The sequence below is a fragment of the Melanostigma gelatinosum genome (genome assembly GCF_949748355.1).
Source record: "Melanostigma gelatinosum genome assembly, chromosome: 12".
Lineage (NCBI taxonomy): Eukaryota > Metazoa > Chordata > Actinopteri > Perciformes > Zoarcidae > Melanostigma > Melanostigma gelatinosum.
In genome coordinates this window covers 12033359-12060412 of record NC_136645.1, presented here as the reverse complement: position 1 = coordinate 12060412, position 27054 = coordinate 12033359, and the positions used below count along the sequence as shown (strand labels likewise).

General features: G+C 43.0%; 1 protein-coding gene across 3 annotated transcripts in view; it reads left to right on the top strand.

The window, feature by feature from the left end:
* marchf8 (membrane-associated ring finger (C3HC4) 8) overlaps nucleotides 1-27054 on the top strand; it is a 59068-nt gene that overhangs the window by 5957 nt on the left and 26057 nt on the right. For 2 of the 3 annotated variants that reach the window (XM_079280739.1, XM_079280740.1), the window contains exon 2: nucleotides 8509-8699. In XM_079280739.1, the coding sequence (XP_079136865.1) occupies nucleotides 8604-8699 (96 nt within the window). In that variant the 5' untranslated portion in view covers nucleotides 8509-8603. Of the gene's footprint in view, nucleotides 1-8508; nucleotides 8700-26727; nucleotides 26854-27054 lie in introns of those variants that run through there. The other variant, XM_079280741.1, reaches the window with a different exon arrangement.

Genomic DNA, 27054 nt, shown 5'->3' with positions numbered 1-27054 from the left:
TCTTTTTGAGCAAATAAGAATCCACATCATCGTTTTGAGTTTTGGTAATGATCAAAACTTCTTTAGTGCATCCAATCACACTAGAATCTGACTTTTCAAGTCAACATGTGCAACAGTGAAGTTCTTCTTCTGATCAAGTTAATTTAACCGTAATGTTCAATGTCATTATTTTCTCTAAACCGAGCGCTCCGTGAGCGTCGACTTTCAGAGACGAGTGGCTGTCTGTCCCACTGATATTATGCAGTTGCGACTCGTCCTACAGGCATTTCATGAAAGTTGAAATTTGCCTCTGAACACAGGGCGTATCGACAGCAGTGTATTGTTTGGGCTAACTGGAGAAAACCACTGTGGATTTGGCCTGAGCAGCAGGAGCCGCTTGGCAGACAAAGACAATAGTGAACATGTCATTGTATTTTAATCACGGATTGTCATGCAACCTCTTTTTTCCCTTTGGAACATTATCAATCCACCATTTATGTGTGTAATTCACTGGAGTGCTTGTAAACAGAACATATCAACTGCTTACGATGTGGATTTCTGCAAAACAACAAGGAGATCCCAACGGAACAGTTCCTGCTGTCATTCATTATGAATATGAAATTAGTTTTTTTTTAACGAATGACTTTTCTGTTGTTCCCCATCGGTTGGTTCTGCTGGTGCCGTTTGCATTATAACAGGGAAATGTGCTGCTTGTTGTCTATTCATGACTTAAATCTCATCAAACTCTACATTCAGCTTTTGTGGGAGTCAAACGTGTAATCTGTGCACAATGGTAGAGTTGGTGTGAGTATCCCCATTACCAAGAGATGAGAGGTGCATGTGGAGGATGCTTGGGCGCTTTGTCAAACCAACCTGACATTCATTCATTTTTGTACCATTGGATATGGTTGCTGTGAGGATTTGAATCAAGTCATGTGTTGATGTCTTAAAGGCTGTGTGATGAATTACCCACTCTCTGTTTGTGCACCCTTGTCTCATCACCCCCGACTTTGATGTACGATCTCCAGAGGCACCAAAAATGTCTCGCAAAAAACACATATTTTACACTTTCCCAATAGTGGCATGTAGCCAGCATGCAGGAAGTTCTGCTTTTATTTGCAGAGGTTCCCCGATGTTTTTAGAAGTATACAGCTAAAACAATGATTTGATTAATTAAGTCAGTCAACATTATATAAATTGGCAATTTTGATAATGATTTAATTGTTTTTCAAACATAAATGCGGAACATTCTCCTGTTTCAGCTTCTCAAATGAGAGGATTTTGTGATATCTTCTTGTTTGCATGAAACAAGCATTTTGAATTTGTTTCTCTGGCCCCTGAGCAATTATTTGACTGTTGTCTGAAATTCCATAGACAAAATTAATGTAGTTTTGTGTGGTTCTCAATTCATTGAACAACACAGAATCAATGTCCCACTTATTCAGGATCATCCACAGACCTGGTTGTGAACAGTGTTTATTGACTTAAAAAAAAAGTGCTTTGAGGGCATTTTTCCTTTCCTTTTTATGAGGTAGAGAAGAATAGAGTTGACTGGAAATGAAGGAAGAGAGAGAGAGAGGGGGAATACCGTGCAACAATTTCCTCAACCAGGCTTGAAGCACTTCCTGCTATTACACGGTCGGCTCTTAAACCCTGAGGCCTTAATACCATGAAACTGCTTTCTAATGAAGAAATAAAAAGTCCCCATCAAAAGTCAGTAGATAAGTGAGAAAATAAGTCTTTCATGATATTATGTAATAAGGGTGAACTGACCTTTTAAGATTAAGACTTATTCTCTTCCACCAGCTTCAATATTACATTTTACTGAATTTAGCGTTTATAGTTGTGGGTGAACTAAGTTGTGACATTTTTCAAGTGTAAGCCTCCCTGGAGTCGTGGATCAGACTTGATCGTTTCATAGCAGGTCTATCAGGGAATTGATTGCTGTGATAAGTCTTGTGATCGCCTGTAAGCACATCATCTTTGTTGCTGGCTTCATCCCGCTTTTAAACACTTGGCGGTTGCAATACTAAACATGCAGTATGGATAGCATCTATAAACATAATGCTTTCAGAATATCTCAGTGTTAGTGTGTGTCCTTTCCCTGTCTTTCATATCACATTATTTATTACAGATTTGAATTCCTCATTGATGACAAAATTGTGTTTTAGAACAACACAATGTTTTCTGCTATTTCATATGAGTGGACACCCCCTTTTTGGACTGAAGCAGTCTGTCTGCACAAGCAGAAACAAAAGTATGTGAAATTTCAGGAAGCATGTCCTAAAATGATTGCAAGACCATAGTGTGTATATATATATATATATATATATATATATATATATATATATATATATATATATATATATATATATATATATATATCTTTATCTCTTTATCTTGAAAAGATCTGCTATGTTCTACTTCCCCTTCACAGTATGAACTCTACAAAAGATTTCAATAGCTGCATACTCAGTGTGTGTCTTTTGTGGATATCTACAATGTAAGCGTCTAACAATTTCAGTTCCTGTCTCCACATTCTGGATTTTTGCTGCTCTTGCACTTTTCTCGCCTGCTTTAGCTCTCCAGATATTTCATTCTGCCCCTCCAGCAGAATTACTTATCCTGCTTGCATTCTGTCTACACATTCTTTCCCTCATCTTCCCATCGCGCACACACTTATTTTTTCATTTTATAGTATTACATTTGTTTTTCTCCTTTTTGTAAGGTCATCTTGTGAGGTTATTGGAGAAAGAATAATATTTCCCCGTCACCAGAAAAGGACGTTTGTCTAACATTTTAATCCGAATCCTTTAACATATCTTATCAAATCTATTTAGGTTCAGCTTTCAACATTTCTAAAACATGATTCCAAAAAATGCATCACTTAATTTGGGGGATGAAGCTGGAGGAGTGTCTGAGTGAAGTTATATACCTGTGTGATGCTGCGTGTATACAACTTATTTCCTGTGTCATCCTGAAACCGAAAGGGATCAAATGATCAAATTTTAGAGCGTGTTGGGAAACAGTTGGTTTGGGGCCCGTTGAAGGCAGTTCTATATGATTTCTTGTTGCGTCTGGAATTCAGCGATCAGTCTCCTCTCGTCACTACTCTAATCTGGGGAATTCAACAAGGATTCATTGAAAGAATTGTGACTAAATTAAGTCATTAACTTAACTTTAAATGGCCCACTTCTGTAAATCCAGGGCAGAGTCAACGTGTCTACTCTGGTAGCGGTACTGAAAATGAAACGTTTACTGTAAATGAACGGCTCCTCCTTCCTTTTTTTTGGGATTTACAGAAGGGGAAGTTTCTCTGGGTGTCCTCTGTGCGTAGTGCACACACTTGCTTCTGTGTCATTCCTTGGGTCTCTTTGTCCCTTTCGGCTCTGGCCTTCCTTGGCAGCTGAGAGAGTGTAAAAAGTGAAGGTCATTTTGATAAATGGTGGTAGAATCCCAGAGATGTTGGCTTGTCTAAAAATCATCAGCTCCTGCGTTTTCCCTGACAAACCAGCATGTATATCCAGACGTCTGTTCAGAGCTCAATTCACCAACCGCACAATTAATCCCATCTCAACTGGGACTCATGAGCATATAGTCAAATGTGACCGCTAACGGAGGCATTGTGAATTTATATATCCGATGCTTTTGATTAATCCTGCATACAGGGACAATAGCTATGGAAACATTTCGGAGGCAGAGCAGAAGTCACAGGATGTATATTCAGACCGCACCGGTGTTGATAAATGACACAGCTACATTTGAACTGACAATGAGCTTAAAGAAATAGAGTTATGATCATTTATTCCCAGTGTGTTGTGAAAAAGTCTTCAAGTAATCACCAGGCTTCAAGCTCAGTGCAGCACAGGCCTGTGTGTTTGTATTTCTCTGCGTATTATTTATGGGTTTATACAATGTCTGTGACGGTTAAATTATCTCCCTGTTTAAGTTTGACAGTTAAGTGTGTGTGTGCGCGTGTGTGTGTGTGTGTGTGTGCGTGTGTGTGTGTGAGGAAGTGAACTGCAGCAGGCGTTATCAGAGGAGTCCATCAGGTTGTACTGACGCTCTGTTAATCTGTGTGTGTGTGTTGTGTTCTTGCAGGGCATTGAGTCCAATCACTGCTGCCAACACAGCTATAGGATCTGTGTCGTGATGAAATGAATGCCCCCCCCCCCCCCCCCCCTTTCTCTCCCCTGATTCTCAGCATTGGCACTGGTCGGGCATATTTGTAGTATTTTTTATTTAAAAAGTCCTTCCTCTCTTAAAAGGATTCAGAGACACAGTGACACATCCCTCAAGGAAACAGCAATCAAACCACCAAACTGCACCTGCCAAATGAACACTGACTACACGTCTGTGGAATTGTGGTAATGAGGAACACTGTGTTGCTGCAGTGATACGACAGTCAAATCAAATCTATTTTTTTCACAGTTTGCAAATTGTTCTCTCTGAAACTGTATCGTATCGTCACAGATTCAGAGGGACGACTAACTCTCTCCTTTTGTAACGAGGCTCGCTTAAAATCGAGTTTAGTTTTGCACAATTTAAAAAAGAAATACACAAGTATAACTGAGATAGATAATATCACAGTGCAGGACGAGGCAGAAAACCCACTGGGTTTATTCAAAGCTTCCACCTAAATGTTAAAATTTCACCACATTATAGAGAACCTAAAATGTATATACATAAGATATGACGACGTAATATTAATCCAAATATAGTTGCAACAGCTGTTTAACTGAATCCATCTGAATTGTGCTGTATCTTTGATAACCACCCGGCCCTCGGGGGAAGACACTCCTTTAAACACAGACTCTAGCTGTAGTGGTGTCTTGTTAGGATTGATTGTTACACAGCAGAGTTTTTCTGCATGGCTGCGCATCAGAACCGGAGAACGGGCTCTCAGCCATATCGCAGGTCTGATCCGACAGCAGGGACACAGAGGGTTCTCCTTGGCTTACTGAATAACAGCAGAGATCAGCTGAGTGGAACAGGAGACGGCGCTGTGATTTACCTGATGCAGGAGCAGAGAGGAGAAGAGCCTAGCTGTGTGACTTAAGAGCAACGGGAGCTAATGGAGCCTCGAGCAGTTAGCCTCAAGTAGAGTGGGCTACAGAGGTCTGGTAGGCTCCGAATCATTACTTACAGGATTTTGTCAAACAATTAACATATGATAATTTCACCACAGTACAATTTCACTGAAAAGTTCCCTCACTAGTTTGACAGTTGCCTGTAACCTGTCAGAGGTGCATCAGTTTATCCGAAGCTGTCGTCCCCTGAACGGCTCACACTGACCCCTGGTCAGCGTCAAATTGGAACCACCGGAGAACTGTGATTGGTCGGAGTGCTGTTGGATTTGAAGCTATTAATATTGTTGCAGTGAACTCTTTGACCGACAGCCAGCCTGGAAGACACGCATTAACACACACACACACACATATATCACATCCAAGGGACCTTCTGACAGCTTGATTGACTGTTTTAGTTTAGCTTTATTAATCCTATATATATATATATATATATATATATATTAGTATATTAGCCCCATTAGTGCGTGCCCTCACTTCAACACAGGCCGTCGGCTTGAAACACGGTGCCAATTAAGAGCAGAGTTGAGGCTTTTACTGCAGTTGTTATTCTTTCGATGTGCATTAACGACCTCTCCGGTGCAGTCTGTGTCGTGGCCGCAGTGATGGATGTTGTTTTCACCGGACTGCCGCAAAAATATTTGAGTGAACCACAGCTCTGAGAATGTAGTGCACGCAGACCATCTTGATTTATTTTCCTCGTCCCTCTTGTTTACTTCACGGCTCGGGGGAAATGACACAATAAATGCCAGCTTTGTAATTAATACCAAACATTTGTGACTGAAATAGAGACGGAGCTTTTAATGATGCGAGGATGCCCTCAAGCCCTGACCCACGCTCATTTACTGTAACTCATTAGCAGCACACCATGTCACTCTGTGTGCTCTCTACCCATCGAAGTGACCTGTATTCTGGAGCCATGGCTCACCAACTCGCAGTAAGGTCACACAATGGCCAAAACCCACTTTACATTTATGATAATCAAGACTGATGGCTTTGGAAGGAAGGAATCGAGGCTTGCAGACAAAAGAGAGTTAAATGATTACTATTGGATGTTGACAGTCGATCCCGGATCTTTTGCCGTTACCCATGCTTCTCTCTGCAACCAGCTGCCATTCTGCCACAGTTCGTTGTGCGAGATGGTTTTGATTTTGTCCCTCGTCCTGCTCACCGCCACTGCCTCCGGACTGTCACGCTTCCAACCTTATCGCCTATAGCTGGCCTTCCGTAACAGTTTGTTTGGACGACTCGCCCTCAAGCCTCGATGCCACCGCCCCCGCACACTTCAGCAGTAGCTACTACACAGACTGAGAGAAGATCTGCAGAAGCGAGTGGACACTCATTGATTTAACCGTGCAATAGCCTCAGAAAGGATAAATAACAACAACCACATAAGGCTACTGTTTCACAAGCAAAGCACACGTTAATGAATCAGAGCATTCACACAAGAACGTAGCACAGTCGGAGCTCGAAATATTTTTTACATTTTTGGATAGAATTAGCAGTTTGTGACTTGAACCTCTCTCTCTCTAACTCTCCCTCCCTCCAACAATGAAAAGCAAACTAAGAAATCAAACTAACTGACATGATCTGTCTGTCTCCTCTGCTCCGTTTCAGTACTACGGACAGTGCCATACATGTCAAATTACACCACAGCAGTCAGTGGGAGTGGGTGACTGTGACCAATATTGTTTAAAGTACAAGCTTTGAGGAAAACAAACACGGATACAATTCAAGCTTTTATTCATTGAACTGTAATATGGATTCTATATAAGACTCCATGTGCCCCCTGGCCCCCCGCTTCTGTGGTCTCTGCCCTGAGGTAATTGTATGGGTCCGCCCACTTCACTTCCTCTCCCTGGATGACAACCAGGACAGGGCGGCTTCTGTTCCTCTGTTATTCCACCAGAGGCTCATTGGGTTTACTGATGTGGAGCTTCAGGTGATGGTTGTTGCACAATGTGACGAAGCTTTCCATCGTTCCACAGTACTCCTCTGTTAAAGATGGTCTCTAAGGCAGCGTGTTTCTCCCTGGGAATTGTTCACCGTCATCATATTACATGTCCATGTAGTGATAACTTAAATATAGGACTCTGGACAGGCATGGATGGATGTAAACTGCAACTTTACGCAAGACGGTTATCGTAGTTGTTAATGATTTTCAGTTGCCAACACATGCAGCTACAATAGCATCATAACTGGCTTTTAAAAATGCAAAATGGAGGTTGAGGTTTGGGTTGGCAGCGAGCTGAGACTGCCCAGCTGTTGCACAAGAAGCTCGTATGACCACTGACTGCGTGTGTTTATGAGATCATGTGAGCATAATCGCCTCTCCCTCTTGATAAATACTTCTCATGAACTGATGTGGCAGCTCTGGCTGTGCTGGTCTGAAGCTTCTTAGTGGACCTGTGTGGCATTCTCAGTGCAGAGCCTACAACCTCCTCCCCCGCCATCGACCCTGGTTTCTGATTACTGCCATTTCATTGACCTCCCATCTGCCTGCTTGCTTTTCGGTTTCTTAATCCTGTCATTTTTCATACTGCGGAGCTTGAGGATCTGCTTGGCAAACGGGCCTGCGTGCAAACACGGACACGTACACAAGGAATAGTGGTGAGAAGGAGCTAAGGCTTAATTGCTTAGTGGCAGTACAGATGGCCGCATTAACTGAAGTTAAAACAGCCCTTATGTAAAAGCTCTTGTGTAACTCCCCAGGGCAGCCCCATACTGCTGCTGCTGCTGCTTTCATGACTCACCACATGACTGAACCACATGGACCGTTTCTTCTCTCTTTTGTGGAAACATGGCGGTCTTTAGTAGAAAAGTGAATTCATCTTGCAGATTCACCTCTGTTGTGATTTGATGCACACTTTGGCTCTTACACCCTGTGCTTGTGCTGTTCTGAGACATTCTGTGGGAAATCACAAGAGACGACTGTTCCTTTGGTGGTTTGAGAGAAGCGCTACAGTTCTTACAGTCTGCTGTAGGTCAACAACAGGAACAGTTCATGGGCCTGCTTTTGTAGGGTTCATGATTTAAAGACAAAGTAAAAAAAATACAAAATAATACAAAATCATCCATTTCTGTCTTGTTAAGCACATTTTAAACTGTCCTTATCCGTTTCTTTTCCAGCACAGACTTTCTAAATTGAAGAATATGGACCCCAAAATGTCGGTTATTTATTTTAAAACATCTTTAGTGATAGAAATTTAGATTCAAATAGAACACTTAACGGCTATAAAAAATGATGTTTCACTATTTCTACACACGAATACAGCAGAAAATGTTCTGTTTAAATGTAAGTGATGAAGCGGTGCCACTTTCATTTCCTGTTTCTTATTGTGGACTTCCTCCAGCTGCAGTGATGCAGTATTGTATGTTATTTGAATGTGTTTTCAATTACCTCGTAGCTAATCTCCGTCTGTCGTCTGTGTGTCCTCTGCAGGGCAGCGCGGGCACGGTGTCGCAATTCAGACCATCATGCCCTTTGCTCTGGCAGCAGGACAGGAAGTGTGAACGTCCCTGGTTTGCTCTGCTGGGATGAACATGCCACTGCACCAAATCTCTGTCATCCCCCGTGATGTCACCTCATCGCGGGTGTCGGGCAGTGGGAAAAACAAGGACAAGGACAAGCAGGTATGTGAAGAGTTAAAATGCTGCGGGACACAGCTGAGTATTATGGGCTGGTGGTCATCCCATGAAGTGTAGTATTTATCCTACAGAGAAATTGTATAATAGTAAAAGGGGGGATCTTGATCTTAGCCCCGCAAACGGACTTGCAGACTAATCTCATGTTACACATTTTATTGATTAACTGCACATTTTCCAAATGAGTAGAGTAGAGTAGAGGAGAGGAAAGGAAAGGAGAGTAGAGTAGAGGGAGAAGTAATATCGAGGGAGTCTTGTCCATTGGGAGCAAAACAGGAAGAAGTGTGACATTGCTACAGAGCAACAAAGTCCGCAGAGGGATAAGGTCGGGGTGGATAATGTGGTAATGAAACAAAGGATCATTCATCATTCATAGATAACAACATTGCTATCGAAGAATAGGCCTTCATTTGTTATTCAAAGCACTCTCATAAGAACATCAGAGTGGGCAATTCTCTATAATCAACTGGGGATCAACTGGGGGATGAAAAATGCAAATTTAAACTCTTTTAGATCACCTACTTAAAAAGTTAATTTATTTCTTGCTAGTACCAACTAATTTCAACCAATAGTATCATGATGTTCATTCATCAATCAATCTGCAACTTTTAGTGACGAGGGAGATCCTCTGTAGCTCTGTACTGCACGAAACTCTTAAGTCCGCCCACTTTTTAGCGGTCCAATCAAATGTGAACGATTTGATTTACGGCCCTCTTATTACTGTACACTGCTGAACTAACCTGTTGCACTGTGAAATGTGTCACAGTACAGAAGCTGAAGACGCACTAACTCCCCTTTCACTGGGACTTTAACCTTCACGTTGTCACATAAAGCAGATCTACTTCTCAACCGTGATGAATAGATTTCAGGCGCGGACAAACTGGCCATATCATAAACCACTTATATGAGTCTGAGGATGTATTTTGTTTTTATTTGGAGGACTTGTTGAAAAGTTCTCCATAATCTCTTAGTGTGCATATAGATTGCCAGGAAGAATGAAAATGCACTATTCATGAGAGTGTATGCATACGTTTAATATTTGATGGTAGCCTGTTTTTCCTCCCTCCAGAATAAATGACAGGCTACTATTCATTTTTATACACATTGAAGAATAATTCCCTCAGTTTTTACCACAGCAAAAAAACAACAACAACTTCAAATTGGTCTTATGACAGTTTTAGATTTATAATTGTTGAAGTGTGGTGACTGCTTCCATAGCGGCGCCACTGTAAATTGTGCTCTGCTGTCACTCACACACCCACTGGAAAAAACACTGTTGCCAGATGCCTAAAAAAATATATCATATCTGTTCCTCTTTTGTTTGGTTTGTCATTGTTTTTAAACTAGGTTTGGCAGTGTGAAATTTGTATTTCTATCAGACTTCTCTTTGTTAAAAGAACCTACTGAAAGAATGGCTTAAATATCAACTCGACGTAGACAAAAGCAGATACGTTTTAATTTTAAATGACAAGAGATAGCGGGGGTTGGCGGGTGGAGAAAGCTACCCGAGCTGTTCTGTAGTCATTCGCCAGAGAACAATCAGGAAGTTCATTTTCTAATGCCAGCGGTGTCAATCCTAACACAGCGACATCAATTATTCTAAATTTCTCTCACAAACAAATTAGTTCTGTGCTGCCTTTGGGTTGAGCAGAGGTCTGCTTATCCATGATAGAATAGTGGGAGCCGACCAAATACAGGATTTTGTACCTTTCACGGGGTTTTGTGAATCGTCTCTACTTCAATTTTCAAAAACAAATTGGTAAAATCATAGTAAAATACCAGTCAGGATAGTCGCAAAAAAAAAGGCCTGAAATACAATCTGTCAAGCCGAACAGAAGAGGATTAGTGCCACATCTGAAAAGTTCATCTGAGCCGATCGCAGATTTCTGATTTAGGATTTTGACTTTATTCTTTGAAATCTGACTTTTCTCAGAATCCAAGGATTACTCTCAGAAATGTTTAAAGCTCTCACATCTGGCCATTTAGAATAATCAGGACATTTATTCATTTCTGAGATAGTTATCACTTTTGATTTGTCAACAATAATGAATAAAGTCAAGTGTCCAATCAAAATCAGTTCTTGTTCTCACATGCAGCTCATCAATTTACTGTCTTTTCTCCCTCTCCCTCTCTCTGTACTTCACCAGCATCAAACACCACAGTGAAGTGCACTCAGAGTGCAGTTTCTTTTTTTTCTGAGCTCTGGAACAAAGCGAGGTGCTGAGACAATATGTCCGTAGGCTGCCCTTTCTCCTCAGCCTCGTCCGCTCACAATATATCCTGGTTGCTAAGTGCAGCAGCACAGGTGTTCTTAAGAGGCTTCTTTGTGCTGCATATGGTGCTTTCCGCCTCCTGTTCTGTAAAACGGACTGAAAACAAGCTGTAAACTGGTGCTGACATGTCATTTTACTTTACACGCACACGCACACACACCCCACTGTTGATTCATTTACTAGCCTATCTATGTTCACTATGAGGCTCAACATTCTTCCTTGTCGTTGCAGAAGTGAAAGTGAACTGCGATCTGAACTGGTTTAATTTCTTGCTAATTCCTCAGTGACGTAAAATACAGGTGTGAGTTTGTGAAGCTGAAATATATTTTTGTACAATGCGCGGTTAACAGGATTAAGGGGTTTAAACTTTGCGAGCGGGCGTATCAAGGTTACCTTAGTTTGCTGGGGAGTAAAAGTGAAACTGTAAGCTGTATAATGTCTGGGGGGGTGGGGGGTGGGGCGGCGTTTGGTTTCTCTCTGCCTCAATGTTTGCTAACGGCGTGCAGATCGAACCCTGCATCTCTCTGCCCAGCATCACTCCCTCCCTCTGTCTGTCTCCTGCTGGCTGAGCCCCCCCCCCAGGAGGAATAAGTGGATAAACAGCAGCGACTCCCGTCCTCCCTCTGGAATCATCAGCAGTGTAGGGAAATGAGAAACGGAGTGTAGGAAGAGAGGAGAGAGCGTTTACTTTGAATGCTGATTAGCTTGAGAGCCCTGGGGGGGTGTGCGTGTGTGTGTGCGTGTGTGTGTGCGTGCGTGCGTGTGTGCCTGTGTGTGCGTGCGTGCGTGCGTGCCCAGAGTTTAGTCACAGAGCACAAGCCCATCTGGCCCTCTGAGACAACACAACTGGTCTTTTAGCGCCTCAAGAAAAAGAAAAAAGCAGAACTTTCCTCTACTTAGAATTCAGAGTTGGTCAGCTGCTCCTTTAGAGAGCAACACATCTTTAACTGTTGCTGGCCCTTTACTTGCCTCTCTCCTCCAGCTCCACTCAAGTTCGTTTGTCTTTTAGAAATCCTCTTTGGGTGTGTGCTTGCGGGCACTTTGTCTGTGCACTGTGGGTCCTCTCCTTCAGAACTCCTGTAGATAAATTGAGGTTCAAGAAATGTATTTAAAACCGCTTCAAAAGACTTGGGGAGCAAAAGTTTTATTTTGTTGGGAGAAAAAAAAAGAAAAGTTCCCTGACGGCTCTCGGCGTCTCAGCATACGGTCCGATTTATTTGAGTCTGGGCTTTTTGATGAGGTGAGCAGCGATTGAATTATGCATGAGTTGACAATAAATGAATCCTTGGCACTGGTAGGGAAAGAGAACGTCTTGTGCTATATCTCTAAAAAAAATGCATACTGACTGAGCTGCCGTTGTTTGTTCGTTGATCGTCATACATCTTTAACCCCAACAGCAATGTCACTTGGTGCCATTCTTACTGTGAATATATTCATTGATATGAGATGGAACATGTGATTATTGTACTTCCAGCAGAGCTGAGAAATACAGCAAAGCTTCAGTGGACACAGCTGTAGCTTTCATTTTCACATTAACACATGTAGTCACACCAACGTGCATGACCTCGCTCACACTGATATTATATTTAGCAGTATATCGCTGTGACTGCGCACGCACTCAACACTGACACTCGATACCCGCCCTTTTGATCCTGCATGTATTTTTCATGAAAGCACAGAGAGCGCTGGAAGCTTTGTCCTTCAGTGAGCGCGTGTCGGAGTCCAAGGACGGTTATAATTGCCGCAGAGCTCTTCTGCACTGATCTTGGTCTCCACAAAGCCCACCTTCATCAAACACTGACCACCACAGCGTCAACTTTCAACACCGCCTTCAGGCTGTTTAATGCGTCTGTCGGTGCCGATTTAACGAAGCGCTTCTCGTACAGTGACAGAACTCGTTCACTTGAAACCGCGTTCTTGCACCTTTGGTGCAGTTGAAGCGTTTTGGCTGAGATGGCAGATAGCAGGGGTAGCCTGTTTACACCCAGCACAACTAAATCTGAAAAATACATGTTTGATTAAATGTGTTTAAAGATATTTAAAAAAATATATGTTTCTGGGCCTTGATGCAGAGAAATCTTTTCCAAACATTTGGTGCATCTAAACTGTCCAAATCATTCTCTTCCAGATTGCAGTGCCCGAAGGCTCGCGAATGGAAATGCCATGCTAATCACCCAGAAAGCCTTGGGGCTGGCTAAACTAGGCGTGCAATGCTGAATTATCAGGAGAAGAAGTATTTACACGTGTGACTTGAGTACATTAGGACTAAACTCGCACTTCTAGTTGGAAGCAGAGGATGCGTTCTATTTATTTTTGCTGACTTCAAAGGTGCAAACACAAACGATTCTGTCATATTACTGTTTTTACTGGTGCGTTCACCAATTATGTGTTGGTGTTAATCCGTTTAATATTCGGGCGCACATATTTTCTCTCTTTCTCACACGCGTACATAAAAACGCACATACCCAAGTTCATCCTGGTGATGTTCTGAGGCCAAACAGGTTCCCCGGTCTGTCTACTAAGCAGAAGCTGAGAGAGAAGATAACACTCACGCAGAATAGGATTCGATTTATTCTGGAAGATGTTTTCGTGAAGGTATGAATGTTGTGTGTCAGCAAACTAACCTACGTTGTGTAGGCCTCTCTTGGAAGTCAGAAAGATGAACAAACTCTGCAAACATGCGGTCTTTAGCTGCTGATGTACAGTAAATTCAAAGTTAAAGCTTAAATCTTTTTCTGTAGAGCTTCTGTGTACTGGTAGTAGGTGGGGCTGTAGCTCACTTCATTTGATGAATTTCATTAGCTTTTAAGAGATCTGTTCTCTTTTTGATATATATTTGAGTCTATTAAATGTCGAAACCTACTGAAAGTGCCCATCACAGTTACATCTACACACCGTTTGTATTTTCTGGCCAAAGATATTCAATTTACAATAAATAACAGAGAAAAGTAACACATTCTCACATTCGAGACGCTGAAACCGCTAAATGTTTGCCATTGTTGCTCGATACATCCAAGACTATTTGAATAATCGACTCACTGTTTCAGCACTAACTTGCAAGACCGGTAGTATATTTACTGCTGCCCATTAACCTGCTGCTGTTATTGTTCTTCCTCTTGACTCTCTGTCTCATCGTGCAAGGACGTGCCGGTTCATACGAACACATTCACACGTCAGCAGCTGGTGTTGTTAGTCAGCCCGTCTGTGCAGGACTTGCTCGAGTTCCCGGAGGACCCGGCTGCGCTGAGCCACTTCAGGTTGAAGTGCGAAAAAACTTCATCAAATGTGAACGAGCCGACACGACGGCCGGGCCTTTGAGGGCCTTTGAAAGTTGTAAGGAAGGACTTTGCGTCTTCACCTTCTGTGATGGCTCCGCGAGTTATTTGACTTTTTTTTTGGAAGCTCTGACACTCTGTGCTATGTTTAGCTTCATATATGCGATTACAATTGACCCGTAGCAGCCGAAAATAGACATTGAGAAGCAGGAACTGACTACAGTCCCCTTACCTGCTCTACTCTAGTAGGCGTGGCATGATCTGGTATGACAGTAAAAGGAGAGTTTGCTTTATCTCCAGTGTGAGGGGGCGCTGTGTGTATTTCAGCTCTCTGTTTCAGAAGAGCAGCTATTAGCAGAGGGAGAGACATTCAGAGGAAACTGTCTTCTAATTATAACTCCTGCCCCATTGCCTTCCACCCACACAGGTATAGACACACCTGTTAAATAAGAAGGCTCAGCAAGCTGCTTTTAAATGTCCTCTTAGGTAAAACACATTTACAAATGATAATCTCACGATTTACAACGTGGGCTGATGTATAGCCTAATCCGACAGATCATTAACCTGTTGACCTATGGAAATTTGTTCCACCTGTCACACACTACATGAAGAGAAAGGGCACCTGAACACAAAAAGCTCTCGGCGATGACGGCCACCGATTTTGCCCGAATGAATTTAAAGGAACCAATTATTTTTTTTACACACAGTTACCAAGGTGCATTTCTCAGATTTTGAACATCTCTGTTGTAGAAGTGACTGTGGATAAAGTGCACAGAGACACAAGGGAAGAGCCGGCAGACAACCAGAGGCCGACATGCAGACCGACAGAGATGAAGAAAAATAACACGGATGAAGTTAATGAAGTTATTTCCAGGTGGGAGGAATAAAAGGGCTGCGTCTGCCGCTCCTCTGTCCTCTTTGAGAAGCTGCTGCCTCAGTCTTTGAGTGCTTCTGTCTCACTTCTGCTCACTGGAAGGTGTCTCTGCGGGGCGTCTGAGAGGAGACACGTTTAATTGAGACTGTGACATGCTGATTTGGCTTCTGTGCCTCGCGTGGCCCCAAACATTCAGCCACCGCCAGCCAGATCAATGGAGGAGACTCTCTCTCTCTCTCTCTCCACAGCGGCCATATTCATCTTCCCGAGGAGACGCTGCACGTGTTCCCCCTCGCAGCAGCCTGTCCTCAGGTTCTGTGGAGTCTGATGCACAGTATCTGCCTGATGAATGCTAGTTTTATGCAGCCGTACACCCCAGCTGTGTAATGAGTCTGATAGGACTCGTAGCTCTGTCATACTGTGTTGTGGTGTTCAGTTTATGGCAAGCGCATAATAAGTCTCTTGTGCATTAAGTGAAAGATAGTGGGCAGTCGGACGCTTTCCAGGACGATATGATGATGATCCCAATTGTTTTCATTTAGTGGAGGAGGCAGTTTAGGCCCAAATACACACTAGAGTCTCTTACAATGAGACCGCATCTTCCTTTTGTCCAATCCCCGTCACCCTAAATGTCTTAAGCTGTCTTTCTCCAACTTCTCCTCCACTCCCTCCTCCCCCCACCACCTCCTCTTTTTCATCCTCCTCCATCCTCCGCTCATGGTGTTATCCAGTGGAAGATGAGCGCAGTTAATCTCTCCGCCTATGAATTCACTCCTGTGACCACACCGTGAACTCCTCCTTGTTGCTGTCTGGGGAGGCGGATGCCCAACAGCTGCAGAGGTTGATCTTAACTTTTAGGGGGATGGGTACAATGTTTTCTATCACCGATTGGAATGAATTATTTAAATGAGACTGATGTATTCATAAGCTGTTTCTGCGTCGGTTTTTTGTGTATGACCAGAATGACTTGACTGTGACCTTGCACCACTTTACTGGGAGCCTTTAAATAGTGGAGTAACCAGTCATTACCTTTGATTTAGGCTTCGGGGACTTTTTTTGTCAGGATGGAACAAAACAAGATCAATTTACTCCAGTTGCTTATGCTGCAGACAAGAGAGACAAAGAATGGAGGCCATAATTAACATCTGCAGAGTCTGTAAAAAGACCTCATTTAGACTTGAATTTAAAGACATCAGTTAAATTGAGTCGTTCCCGTCCTTGAGTAAATTACAACTGTCAGCTTTGCACACGTTTTCAAACGTTACGGTGCAGCTAAAATCTGTGGAACTCATTTTAAATTGAAAATGAAAGCAGTCTAAAGGCCACTGGTAATATTTGCACAATATGTCATGTGATATTTGTATAAAGGAGTGGCATTAAAAGAAAGAAACAAAGAAAACATAGTTTTCACCAGTCACGAACACAATAACACTTTATTTTTGTACCCTTATGTACTCTTATGATCCACTTTCAGCCGGCAGACAGCAAGCGTCTCAACAAAGATTCAGCTTATGAGGCTTTTTTTAGAGAGATGAAATCTACTGTCTCGGGATCAGTCCTGTACTCTTAGAGATGTTTAGGCATAGAGGTTTATGTAAATTATTACTATTGCAGGAAGTGTTTGAAAGTAATATTGCCTCTTGACCCCGCGGAGTGAATATACTCTTTTTCAATTATTGCACCACAGTTCATGATAAAAGAGTAAACAATGAAGATAATGGCAGCTAGAGTCATGATGCCATGGCAGGTCATAAGCCACTTTTTAACCCGTAGCATTGTGTGCACAGTACTTATCTTATCCCTCCTCCACCTGTGGACAGTACAGCTGCATGAATGCACCAGCAGTATACCAGGTCTCATGATGAGGCTTTCACTGAGCTCTGCAGAGTACCGACGACTGCAGCCCGGCGGTTCTCCTCAGTCTGCCAAGAGGAGAACTTGAGTACCGACAGAACCCACTGAACAAGCACAGAGAGAGCGTCCAGGTGAGAGCATAAAACGAGAAGGTGAAAGAGGGCACAATTACGCTCGGTTGTAAACCGCTTGAAGGAAGCGAGAGAGAGGAGCATGTTGTTGCTGTAGAAACGGAGCAAAGACCGAATAGTCCTGCCAATGGTGCTATTGGCAGGACTATTCGGTGCGGCAGAGGCAGAATGTGAAGAAGTAGCCTGCTGTTCACCCCCAACATCCCTCAGCGTTGCTTCTGTCAGAGCTGTCAAACGGCTTGTGTGCCAGGAGCGCTGTGGTTTCCCCACTTTGCTTGAGGTAGTGGTTTCACGAAGGACCAGTGTCATCCGCCATCTAAACCAATGTCCTGATCGCCTTTTGCAAAGGTAACATGAATGAGAAAAATGTCGTCTCTGTTAAATCCAATTTGTAAAAGCCGGAGCTGTCAGTCCGTCGTCATTTTGATTGATGTTTATCTGATCCCACGGGCACCTTCCACACATGCCAAAGGAGAATGGTGGCTCCTCCATTATCTGTTACCTCCGGTCATGCTGTCAGGGGGATGACGGCAATCGGCCTGTGTCTATTGAATGCTTGCATGCACGAACACACTTTTTTTACTCTTGCAGGGCTGTGGCCTCCCTCCGGCTTGCTAATAGATTATGATGGTGCTGTATGTGACACAGGACTATCTCAGGCCATTGAGACTACAGGAGCATGGCGGTAATGCTGTGTCATCGCCATGAAAACGACCTCCCAAGGCCTTTGTGGAGCTGCTACTTAGACCAGCGCTGTTTTTATCGTTTGACTTCACACCACTAGGAATTCTTTAATAAGTCTTCATGTAGCAGATTGCACCTCTTAACCATTATCCAGTTTCAGGTTAACAAATGTATATCTCTGGCTCACACAGAGAAGCACACTGCTCATATTAGCACTAATGTTCCGGGCATGCTTTATACACACTTGTATGTGCGCCCAATGTTTGTTTCAGAGTTGTCTACCAAACCACTTGAGGCCAGGGATGCAGTTACTCAGCTCCTTGAAGAGGAAAAGAAAGTGTTTAGATGTTTGAATGAGAGAGCACATTTGTCTCTTCACTCTGATGGCGTCACATTATGAATCCGTTAAAGCAGCGCGTGTTGAGCATTATCTTCAAAGCACATATGCAGTCAATCATGACAACTGATAGTATTTGCACACGGTCGCCTTAAGTGCACACTTAAGGCTTGTTTGTTTTTGTATATTCCTTAGTTTAAATAGCTTGTTGGTGGGATTTGTGAACTTCCTCAGTTGTTGACCCTGAACAGAGTCTGCTGTGTTTACGGCTGCACACACCGACTGCAGGGAGTGTGCAGGTCTGGTCAGGGGGAAAGGATTTTCCTCTTGGATTGGCAGCAAACCTGTTGCTCACAGCGTGTAAATGTCTGTTCGTGTGTCATTCAACATACAGATAGAAACGAAGCCAGTCGCATGATTGAAAACTGAAACTGCAACGCTATGATAGCCAAAGATATGTGGTGATACGGAGTTGAGCGAGGACAATGGAGTATTAGTGGAAGAGGAGCTGATGCGTTGCTCCTGTTGACCACTCAAAGTACTCTGACTGAATACAGAACGTATTGACCGCTGTTGGTCTCCCAGGGAGCCGGATTGCTCCGCTGAACAAACGGCTGAAACTCTAGCTGCCGAAAAGGGGCGCTTTGTACAAATGAGGAGAATGTAAAAGATGCTGCCTCCATAAAAATGTTATCTGTCTTCTCCTGAGGACATTTGATATCTTTGTTATTCGCTGGTTGACGTCTTTTCCCCCAGCTATCTCTCACAAATTCTAAATAGCAGCTTATGTCTCTGAAATGTGCAATACAAGCATGGTTATCTATCTAAGTGGAATTAATATATAATCACCACGTCGTCATTTTACTGTGAAAATGTGAATGATGCATTTTTAGTTTTTGAGCTTAGTCCCCAGTTTCCGTTTTTAACATGAAATGTAATTCTTGTGTGTGTCTATTTGAAGCAACTTCACTCTATAAAACACTCTTTACTCTGGGCTGAGATAAAGAGCAAGCAGCTCACACGGCTCTGAACTTTAAGGAAAGGTTGTTGAACTTGTTGTAAGGCCTCCAGTGGGATGAAAGAGGGAAGGAACAAGCGGTGGGAAATTGCTGTAAAAGCCAAAAGATGTCATCAGGAAATTCTCACCATCTGCTCCCTCTTTGAGAGCTGATGTCATTCCCATTTCATGTGGAAACAGTGCGCTTTACAATATTTGTTTAAAACTGTCTGCACACAGACGGAGAGCTGAGCAGACAAATATTGACGGGGTGGAATGAGATTGGAAGGTTTGCGTAAATTGAGTCTGTAGAAGATGAAATGTAGAGAGAGGGAGAGAGAGTGGCAGAATTTCCGACGGCAGCAGTGGGAGATGGAAATGAAGAAAAAGTAAAGGTTGGAGTGTGGACCAGCTGGGAGCGGTTGGATTTTGACTTCATGCTTATCGCTTCAAAAGTAAAATGCAGTCTGCTCCTCTGCACACCTTCCTCCATCTCTCTGTCTCTCTCCTCCTAACCCGGAGGTGAAGTAGATCATATTGGCAAATGTGAGGCCTAATAGTTAAAGGTATGTTATGCTGGGCAGTTATCTTTCACAGAGACAACCTTGATGTCCCAAGGAGCTGGTGCATTCAGTGCTGCATGTGAGCTTTTGGCTCTGCGCTCCCTTTTACTTAATGTGAGCAGAAGTGGTCATGGAGGCATTTTTTGGAGTGTGACATTGTTGCTGTGACAGTTACAACAATCCTCCAGGGGGTCAAGGGGAGTTTGAGACGATCAAAATGCAGCACATTGGTTTCAAATCGGACTTTGTCATCGTCTTTTAGTGTCGTAAAAATGATCTCAAGCAAGTCGCAACAGCTCGCTGCAGCCTCCCCGTGAGCCCCTAACAGCTGCGCCGTGCGGCACGGAACAATCCTGACCGACGCTGTGAGAGCTTCCGCCATATGGAGATGCAAAAATGTTGATGAGCAGTGGGCTATGAGAACGGCTACGTCCAAGCTTCAGTTCAGAGACGGCTGATGTCTACCGGATTGTGGTGTTTGGGGCGTTTGGGACTGCAGCAGATGAGAATGATGCATTTAGAGTGAACAGAGCTGCTTGTTTCCGTGGGGTGAAGGTCACTGAAGAGTGGACGGTCACATTTCCTGTATCTTGTAAAGAAGTCTGCATGAGTCCCTAAAAACCATCAATACTGTCATTATGTTGAAATACATGAATGACATTGCATTTTACTGTTGAACATGCATTGTTCTCTTATTAACTCCTATTTTGGTAAATTCCTAATAGTTTCATTTCATTTAATAATTCATTTCCTATTCACTTTTTGGCAACCAACTAGTATATTTGGCAGTCATTTTAGGTTTAATAGAGACTGTTTTTAATTGCTACTCTTTCAGGTAATAATTCCAATTAAATGCTAGTGTAGGATAACCAAGAGTCAGTCACACAATTCAACAGATGTGAAGAATATAATATTAAATGTGGAAGTAGAAGAAGAAGGAAGTTTCTCCATAAAATTGCTTTTTGTAAACTCTACTATTCATAAACAAAGTAGAATAACAGTTTCAGACCGTTTGCATCTATTTTCTCCATCATTAGTACCAAATTGTATCGGTCTTGTCATGAAACTTTAATTTTTAATATTAGGAAAAAGTGGACCCGTGAAATAAAGCCTCTCTTTTGTCCCCAATAAAAGTTTTGTTGTTGAGTTCAGGGTATGTACAGGACCAGGTCAGCAGAGGGCAGTAGAGCAAATAGTGTGTCTGAGCTCCGACCACCTCTCTGTCCTTCGAAGTCCAGGGGATTTGAACCAGCAACTGCCTTCTAATGCAGCGCAACACTCGCTCTTGTAGCCTCCCTCCAAACCAGTACAATGGGTTGTCTATGTCTGTGGTGCAGCCTCAAGAAAGACTTTTGCCAAAATGTGACCCGTTTTCTCCTTAAACTTTGAACTTTTCTTTGTAATGACGAGCTATAAGAGCTCTCTTCCCGACGACGAGCCTTTAAATGCAAATCGCTGCTGCTCCTCTGGACCGTATTTATCTGGGAGCCGAATGAGGCCGGAACCTAAAAATGGCGATTGGAGTAGGTGGGTGGGGGGGCAGATTCATTGCGCCATCCTTCATCATACTTGGCTCAGGTTGCAGCCCACTGGTATAGGCCTACAGAACATCAAAGCATCTCACGCTGAAAACAAACTAAATTGTAAAGAAAAGAAACTGTCTGAGCAGATTCTGTTTAGTGTAGTCTTTTGTCCATCTTCAAAACATCACACCTCTGAGGAGTATGTCCTCTAATAGTAGGACTTAGAGGAATTATTTATACTTCCTCTTTGTGTAGTTTGCCTTTCTGTGTTACGATGCATGCTGTGTTTCTGTTCAGCTAGTTCAGAGATACAACAGTTCAACTTTGTGGCATTTCAACATTACTGTCACTGCTGTATCTCCGCACTGGCCTAATAGCGAAGACTTTTCACTGAGGGTTGGTTATGTTGACCCGTTGTGTGCCGTGGGTAAGGCAGGGATGGAAGGTTCGGATGAGGGAGCTTTATAACCCCAGGCATGTTTGTGTGCCAGGAGCTCCACGCTGAGGGTTCGAATGCTTCTGGGAAGCTGCTTCCAACCAGGAAATCCTAATCGGATCTTTGAAGTGCAGGCAAAGTGAGAGTGCAGCTGTGGTCAAAGAGAATATAATTGTATTCTGAGTGTGTGCATGTGTTTAAAATACCCCAATCCTTACATTTGTAATACATACTCCTCCACCCCCCCCCCCCCCCCCCCCCAGGGTAAATAATGGGGCACCATCTGTTCAACAGCAGGGGATGATTGATGATGTCATAGCTAGTTTCCTTAATCACTAGGTCATGACCTAGTGATGCACATTTATAGCAAAAGTTCAGCACCAATGATGGATCTCAAGTTTTTTTGAAGCGATGGCTGGATGGAGTATATCAATCATTTTCAGACAGCCGTTCTCCTTTCCTGCAAAGGCTGATGAGGTCTGGGAAATTGAAAGACAGAGACATGAAACTGCGATTGCATCTTATTTAAAAAAAAATTGAAGGTTAGAGAAGGTCTTGACCGTCTTCTGTACGGTCCGTGTTGAGTAATTTACATATAGATAAATAAATCGCAGAATTTACAGACTTGCTCACCTCATCTAAGACACCATGCGTATGATGACCATGAACGGGTGATTGTGCTGTTCTAGTGAGCTCTGGCTCAAACTTGCCACAGACTGATACACTTCAGTGTTGTCTTGTTGAGATATTACAGCTCAGTCCCATGCAGCCGCGACTCTGTTGTTTTGTACTACTCTGATAAGACACTGTGACCCCCGTCTATCGCCACATTTCTTTCAAGTACAGTGCGTCACTCATTAGTGATACTGAGCTTTTTCTTCTCTGTGCTGAAGTCTGCAGCCGGGGAAAACACGAGGAGACTGTGAAACGACGAGACGCCGCGACTGACGTTTGCAGATTGCACTCTGAAGGGAAGAACACTGCGTTCGGGTGGTCAGATTGGACTCCAGATGAATTAAATTAAACATGACTGACGTATAAGTTGCAGCTCAAACTTGTTTGAGGCCAAACCTGGAGGCGAGAGACTCAAATCCCTCGTCCTTGAACATGACAAAATACTCTTAACGTGTGCTGAACCAAACAAAGGAATTGACATACAGTATATTTCAAAACCTTTTTTATTCATGAGACATTTATTCTAACACAGAACAAATGATGCGTATTGTTTTTCATCATGGCCAGATGTTGATGCCATGTTGGCCCTCCGACCTACCGCATGCCTTGTCGACTCCAGCTTCCCTTTACATCCAGTATATCCACATCTCCTCCCATGATGAAATAAGTACTTGTGTTAGGTTGAGGTAAATGGAGTAAACACTGCACAACTGTATTCGTAATATACATCATGTGAGCACAATATAAACTAAAAAAGCCTTGTTTTCCATGCATATTACCGTATATATGGGCAACTCGAGGGCTGATTATTTGAGTTTGCAGGAATGACACCCACGATATCCACCTGTTGTCGCAATCGATTCAAGTCGAGTCAACTTTATTGATGTAGCAAAACTGGAAAATGTCCAAACTGGACTTTTTTTATGCATCTCATGAGTAAGCCATGTAGCTCTTTTTAGCGTAACTTGAACATACAAACGAGTGAAACTGACGTTCTTTCAGGACTTCAAACGTCGTTATGTGGCTAAATCAGTAATGAATAACAAATGATCTCTGAGTTGTGCGTTGTATTAGCAGCTTCCTACTCTTTTGTTTTGTTGAATGAATCATCGATTTCAAATGTGTTCATTGGGCGCTTAGTGTTGTAACGATCCCCTCCCACATCTTTAGTTACTGTTTGCATGTGCGTCATCTTGCCACCAATGCGAATGTCTGGATTGTGTCTGTTAAACACGGTAATCAGGTGGCACGCTCCACAGTTCTGTCGCCAACCCAGCCAGAAATAGCTTTTGAAAGTGTGGCTCCCAGAAACAGGGTCACTTAACAGTTATTCCCCCCCCCCTTCACCTGACAGCCCCTTTCCACTAATCTCCATCGGCTTTCACAAGTCGAGAAGGATGTGCTCCATCGGGTGTCAAAGTTGAGAGATGGTGAGATATTGGGCAAGAGTGAGGAGAGCCATGAATCAATAAAGCTGCTACAGTCAGCCACTTGTTATTTTGTGAATTGGTGGTATCCTGTCACGGTCGTGTTGCCGCAGCGATGGCCCACTTAATGTTTGCGCTCGCGTATTCTGGTCTGAAGATTATGTACCATGAATACGCGAGGCTCAGAAACCATCCTCCACTGCATTACACAGATATGTAAATGAAAAGCAAAGCTCCAGATCAAAGCCTTGCATACGGTTACAGCAGATAAGTAGCAAGGGATCCCTGTGCAGTTATTCAACATTTTACAGAATATTAACCACGGAAAAAACATATCATTTCTCAAGAGTTTGTCTTTTGATTTTGCTCACGGACCATCTCTCCCCTTCTTCATTTCCTTCCCTCCCTCGCCTCGTCTCTAATTTGAGGTAGGTTTGATTGAAACGTGCAGAAGGTAGACGAGCTTTCGTGTTGTAGTTATCAGTATGCATGAATGTATTTGAATATGAACTGAAAAGGCTATTACTGCGCAATTTCACGCCCAGTGGGATATCTGACATGTTTCTCATTCAGTTTTCTCTTTCTTCTTTTTTTGTTCTCTTTCACTTCACACTTTGCCTTACATTTCTGTCTTTACCTCTCCATCCAACTCTCCGATATATCACCTCCTCTCGAGTCTCTGACTTTGTATGGCCCCACTTTCCTGCTTTATACTCGACCAGGCTTTTATATATCCGCTGTGATTGATATTTTCTGACGGGTCCTATAATCAGTCAAACACCTTTTCCCTTAGCTTTCCATTGGAAAGCCCTGCGGTGTTGCTGTCAACCTGTGTCGGAAAGATCACCAACTCATTATGTGTTAACGTGACGGGCTCTTAGCCGGCTGAGCCACCAGAAAGCTACACTTTCATCATCTGCAGTTATATTCTCATCTCTGCTCAGCAGTCTGTGCTTTTTTTTTTTTTTTTGTCACACCTGCATCCTTTGATGGCTGAATCATATCCTGCAGATTAGTGCTGCTGGGGTAAAGAGAGCTTTGCTGTCTTATTTGGATGTATGTATCGGCAGATATCCCAAATTGAGGTTTTGGCATTGGGGGAGAAACAATCAGCAGTTGTTGAAAAACTATTTAGATCTTTTTTTAGTAAAAATAGCAATACTGCAGTATAAATGTATTGTATTACTAAGTAAAGGTCCTTCATTCAAAATTTGACTGTAATAAAAGTACAGAAGAATAATAAACAAGATGAACTTTACAGTTAAAGTACTCATTATGCAGAAAAAGTGAAAACTGAACAGCATTTTAATAAGTTGATCAATCTTCTAATCAAATTTGCATAGTATTTTATAAACTGTTCATATCGTGAGTTTGTAACATGTAAAATCGTTATCTGCAAATTAAATGGCTAATAAGATAGCTGTAAAATAAACAAAGAGGAGCAAGAAATTACAAGATTTCATGTGAGAGGTAGTGGAGTAGAAGTATGAAGTAAAAGTGTAAAATCGTTGTGTGAGCTGGGGCCAGTGGACTTGCTGTAAGACTGTATTTCGAGGCCAAAGCTGTTAAAGCAGTGTTACTCAATGAAAGTACAGTGCTGCTCAGCTCATTAGCCAATGGAAAGGACCTGATCTAGCCTTAGTGTGTCGGGAGAGAACAGTAAGCCTCACTTCTAACATAACTTTCATATCAAAGTCCTCATTAAGGCCCTGAGGTTGTAAGCATCCAAGGTATGAATCTAAGTGTTGAATCAATATTAACCCTTTGAACAGGGTACATTTGGTCAAATAATTTAAACGCAGCATAAATGTATCGTCCACAATAACCCAATGTTGAGTCTTAGGGGGCTTAAGGGATTCTTCAAATGCCTGTGACTACTGTATGTGACCTGCTGGTGATGAATGGCTGCAATTAACACGCCATGTTGGATTGTTTATCCAACATGGTGTTGTTAGTTTATACCCTCCATGATCCTATCCATCAGAAGTTGGCAGCATCTTGCTCCTTATCGGCGTACTTTCAGGACAAACAGACGAGCATCATCATTCTAACCCATATAGCTGTGTTAGACGGTTCAGTTGGTGTGTTTATTAGTGGACGTTGGCCTGCAGTACTACTCAGTATTTGAGCGATTGTGCTGTGTTGTTACTCTGCCCTTGAATACAGCTCTGAGAACGTGTGTAATAAATTACCCTCTCTCATCTCTGCTCCACCTTGCATCCCGCTGTGCCTGCTGGGGATTGGTGGAACCAGCAGTAACGGCCTCTCTGATTGGTGGACCATGACAGTGGTTTTTAAGAGGTTTGATGGCTGACTCTTTGTCATAAAACAGTCTGAGATTCAGAGGATGTGTGTGTGTGGTAGTGTGTGGAAGTTGCAAGACAGGCTTAAGTAGAGTTAGAGGAAGGTACTTTAAGGTTAAGCTCAGTTTGCAGAGCAGAGGGAGTCTATTTAAAGGACACCACCTCCCTCTCATGAATGATTCAACAACAGTTTGCCCCTCCCCCACCTCACCAAGATCAGCTGGAGGAAGTGGATGCCCGGCCAATGGGATTACAGCACAGGATTGACTCTCTGTGTGTGTGTGTGTGTGTATTTGTGTGTGATTGTGTGTGTGAGCAGCTGAGAGGGAGAGCAAGCCTGGACAAGTAGCAGCAGCAGCTCTGCAACTGTGTTGTGTGTCTGTGTTTGTGTGAAGAAAATGTAGGGCAGCGCTTGTTCTCCCTCCCTCTGCCATCTCTCTCCCATCCTTTCCTCTGTCTTTGTCTCCGCACTGTGCCCGCCGGAGCTGCAGTCGCGACGGCTGACATTGTTGCCTCGGCTCCACTTCCGTATTTGCAGAGGCTTCTCTCTCTCTCTCTCTCTCTCTCTCTCTCTCTCTCTCTCTCTCTCTCTCTCTCTCTCTCTCTCTCTCTCTCTCTCTCTCTCTTTCTTTCTCTGTCTCGGCTCACCTCGAGGATTTACAGAGGGGGCATGCAACCTCCCTGAGGAACCTGTGTGTGTGTGTGTGTGTGTGTGATTGTGTGTGTGATTGTGTGAAAGCGGTGACTTCAGGATCCAGACATGAATTCCTGTTGGAAAATGAAGATTCAGGTACAGATATCTTGTGGATGTTTTGTCTCTTGTGCCGTTTGTGTTGATGGTGCTGATGCTGCCGACGTTGTCATTGTTGTGATTATTTTTATCGCTGCAGGGTGTACGCTCTCCATCCATTGTCGTTCATATACAAGGCGTGTATGAAGAAAAAAACGATTATGAAAAGGGATGCATTAAAAGGAAAGGGGACTCGTTGCA